The sequence below is a fragment of the Larimichthys crocea genome, unplaced genomic scaffold (genome assembly GCF_000972845.2).
Source record: "Larimichthys crocea isolate SSNF unplaced genomic scaffold, L_crocea_2.0 scaffold334, whole genome shotgun sequence".
Classification (NCBI taxonomy): domain Eukaryota; kingdom Metazoa; phylum Chordata; class Actinopteri; family Sciaenidae; genus Larimichthys; species Larimichthys crocea.
In genome coordinates, this window is record NW_020854414.1 from 30,594 (window position 1) to 33,568 (window position 2,975).

The 2,975-nt window shown below is 46.0% G+C and overlaps 2 protein-coding genes across 4 annotated transcripts in view; one reads left to right on the forward strand and one right to left on the reverse strand.

The window, feature by feature from the left end:
• The window catches only part of nedd1 (NEDD1 gamma-tubulin ring complex targeting factor), an 8,138-nt gene extending 7,473 nt beyond the window's left edge, over positions 1–665 (reverse strand). For both annotated transcript variants that reach the window (XM_019261793.2, XM_019261792.2), the window contains exon 1: positions 548–665. The gene's annotated coding sequence lies outside the window, so the exon portion shown is untranslated. The remainder of the gene's footprint in view (positions 1–547) is intronic.
• Positions 666–687: 22 nt separating this feature from the next.
• Positions 688–2,634, forward strand: pclaf (PCNA clamp associated factor). Of its 2 annotated transcripts, none has more exons than XM_019261794.2 (4): positions 688–986; positions 1,682–1,768; positions 1,847–2,027; positions 2,449–2,634. In XM_019261794.2, exons 1-4 carry the CDS (start codon positions 752–754, stop codon positions 2,486–2,488), a joined length of 543 nt encoding a protein of 180 aa, XP_019117339.1. In that variant the 5' UTR covers positions 688–751; the 3' UTR covers positions 2,489–2,634. The 2 variants fall into 2 exon arrangements, with proteins under 2 accessions (XP_019117339.1, XP_010751473.1); XM_010753171.3 differs by having other exon boundaries at positions 852–1,029.
• Positions 2,635–2,975: the final 341 nt, after the last annotated feature.

Consider the following 2,975-nt stretch of genomic DNA (forward strand, 5'->3'; position numbering starts at 1 on the left):
AGTAACTGACAGTAACTGACGGGTAACTGACAGTAACTGACAGTAACTGACGGGTAACTGACAACAACTGACAGGTAACTGACAACAACTGACGGGTAACTGACGGGTAACTGACAGTAACTGACAACAACTGACGGGTAACTGACAGGTAACTGACAGTAACTGACAGTAACTGACGGGTAACTGACAACAACTGACAGTAACTGACGGGTAACTGACAACAACTGACGGGTAACTGACAACAACTGACGGGTAACTGACAGTAACTGACAGTAACTGACAGGTAACTGACAGTAACTGACGGGTCAGCTTCGGCTGTCCTCGGCTGTCTTCGGGTGTCTTCGGGTGTTTTCGGTTTTTCACGTTAAGCAGCTGAACCAGTTTAAACAGGCCGCTCAGCAGCAGCTATGCTAAGCTAACAGATGACAGCCGGTCTAAAAGTTACCGGACAGCCACAGAACGAGCTGAAACCACCGGAAACTACCGGAGACTTAACGGGGCCGGCTCAAACGGCTGGAGCTGCCGTGTGAGGACGCGTCGTACGTACCGTGCAGGAGAAAGAACCGAGCTGTGGGAGCGGGCTCGGTTGTGATGATCCGCCGAGAAACCGCCACTACGGAGTCCCGGCAGGGACACAAAGGAGAAAACTATTCGGGGCTAACTTTTACATTAAATATGATTTTGATATTATAAACATAACCAATATTAAACTGTTAATGTCTGGTTAATAACACTAATTTGTTTATAATTAATGTATTTGTTTATAACGCTGTTTGAAGGCTGCAGTGACACCGTCTACCTGAAGGGGGCAGCGTTACATGGCTGGTTACCGTTATATATAAAAGCCGCAGAAGAAGAAATCTCCCGCCCCTCCGCTGTTTTAAACCGCGGCGGGAACCTGCGGCTCGGTCACTGCTGCGTGAGCTGCGTGAGCTGCGTGTCCAAGCTCCTTCAGGCTCCTTTGACTGTTCAGGTCTGCCAGCATGGTGAGGACTAAAGCCGACAGCGTCCCCGGCTCGTACAGGAAAGGTACAGTAACACCGGGCGGACGTTTGTGTCGAGTTTAGCGCGAAACGGCGGATTTACGTAGCTGCGTTAGCATCCTGCGAGGCGGGAACAGAGCGGAGCCGGACAGCGGTGTCCAACCGTGTCCAACCGTGTCCAACTGTGTCCAACCGTGTCCAACCGTGTCCAACTGTGTCCAACCGTGTCCACAGGACATTAGGACAAGGACTTTAGTCTGCTATAACTGTGTCCGCGGGACATCAGTGTGGTGTTGGTGTTGTGGCTTCTTGCCGTGTGTAAATGTAACAGCTGCACTTTAATAATCGGATCCTGTCTGGTGACGTCACATTTTATTTCGTCTCTTGCTGACGTCAGCGTCCTGCTTTCTGCAAACTGGCGCCAGTTTTTAGCGCCGCGCTGCGTCTTTGTGCCAGACCTCATTAAAAGGTCACATCGTTTAAGAAGCTGCTGATGTGTGACAGCACGTGACTGGTCATATTAATTAAATGATCATGTGGCGGGCTCGGCATACTGACTGATACATGAGCTTTAAGACCTGCAGCAGGAGTGTTTAAAGTTTAATTATTGCTCCATCATCAGGCTTCACTCCTCCAGCCTGCTGCAGTGCCACTGCTTCAGGCATCGTTGGTTGTTGATCTGTGTTCTCTGTCTGCAGCTGTTGCAGCTTCTGCACCCCGGAAGTCTCTGGGCTCCAGTTCAGCCAACTCCTCTTCCTCCTCCAGCAGCCAGTGTGCCACACCTGGTCAGTCACACACACACAGAGTACATGATCTGATGGAGCTGATATATTGAGGTTATGTGGGTTTTTTTGTATTCACAGCAAAGGGCAAATATGCCGGTGGTAATCCGGTGTGTCCTCGTCCCACGCCGACCTGGCAGAAAGGCATCGGCGACTTCTTCGGCGGTCCCCCGAGGAAGCCCGAGAAGGAGAACCAGAAGCCCCACGAGGTGGAGGATGATGAAGAGGCTGGAGGCAGCGGGATGTCTAAGGCCAGCAGGAAGTATGTTAGGTCACAATATTTCCATGAAACATGTCTGGCATTTAAAGATTCATGATCATCGATTATTTAATCAGACAATGAGTTGGTTATTATCTTGCTGAATCATTTGGTTAAAGGTGATTTGATTTGTATTTAAAATTTTTTTGATAATGTGAGTTCTGAAATGAGGCTCATCCAAAGTTTGATGACTGATTATTTGTGTTGGATCTATAGATCTGATCTGTGTGTCGCCTCTAGTCGTCTGCTTTGCTTTTGGTCAGATTGGAAGTCCTTAAGAATGTTTGAGTAACCGGAGCTTCACTGATTGGACAGTTTAGTTCAGATGGCTGTAAAGTTCTGGTTATGTCAGATGACTATGATCAGACGGTCAGGTCCATCTTACCACGTGAGGTCGTTGAGCCGGTGTGTTCTGTGCTCTCAGATCCAGACCGCTGCCTGCTGAGGACGAGGATGACGACTGAAGACCACGGGTCCGTCTGAAGACCACGGGTCCGTCTGAATGTGAATCTTTGTTGCTCGTGTCTCCTCATTTTAATGTACATCTGTATATATTTCTGATGGAATTCACTTTGTATAGTTCATTAAACTTTTATGTTTTTAACCTGCAGACTGTCCTCTTTAATCTTTAATGAGACCTTTCAGAAACCATCAGCTGTTCATGGTTAATGATCAGAAAATGCATGTGACCATCAAAACAAACATTAAATCCATAATAAACATGTTTGTGCATGAAAACAACAGATAGGACTGTGCAGATTCTGTAAATTATAAACTGAATAATCACATTGAATTTGTTAAAGGAGGCAGAGTTTATTAATTAAACAGAGTTTATTAATTAAACTGGGTTTATTAATTAAACAGAGTTTATTAATTAAACAGGGTTTATTTATTAAACAGTTTATTAATTAAACAGAGTTTATTAATTAAACTGAGTTTATTAATTAAACA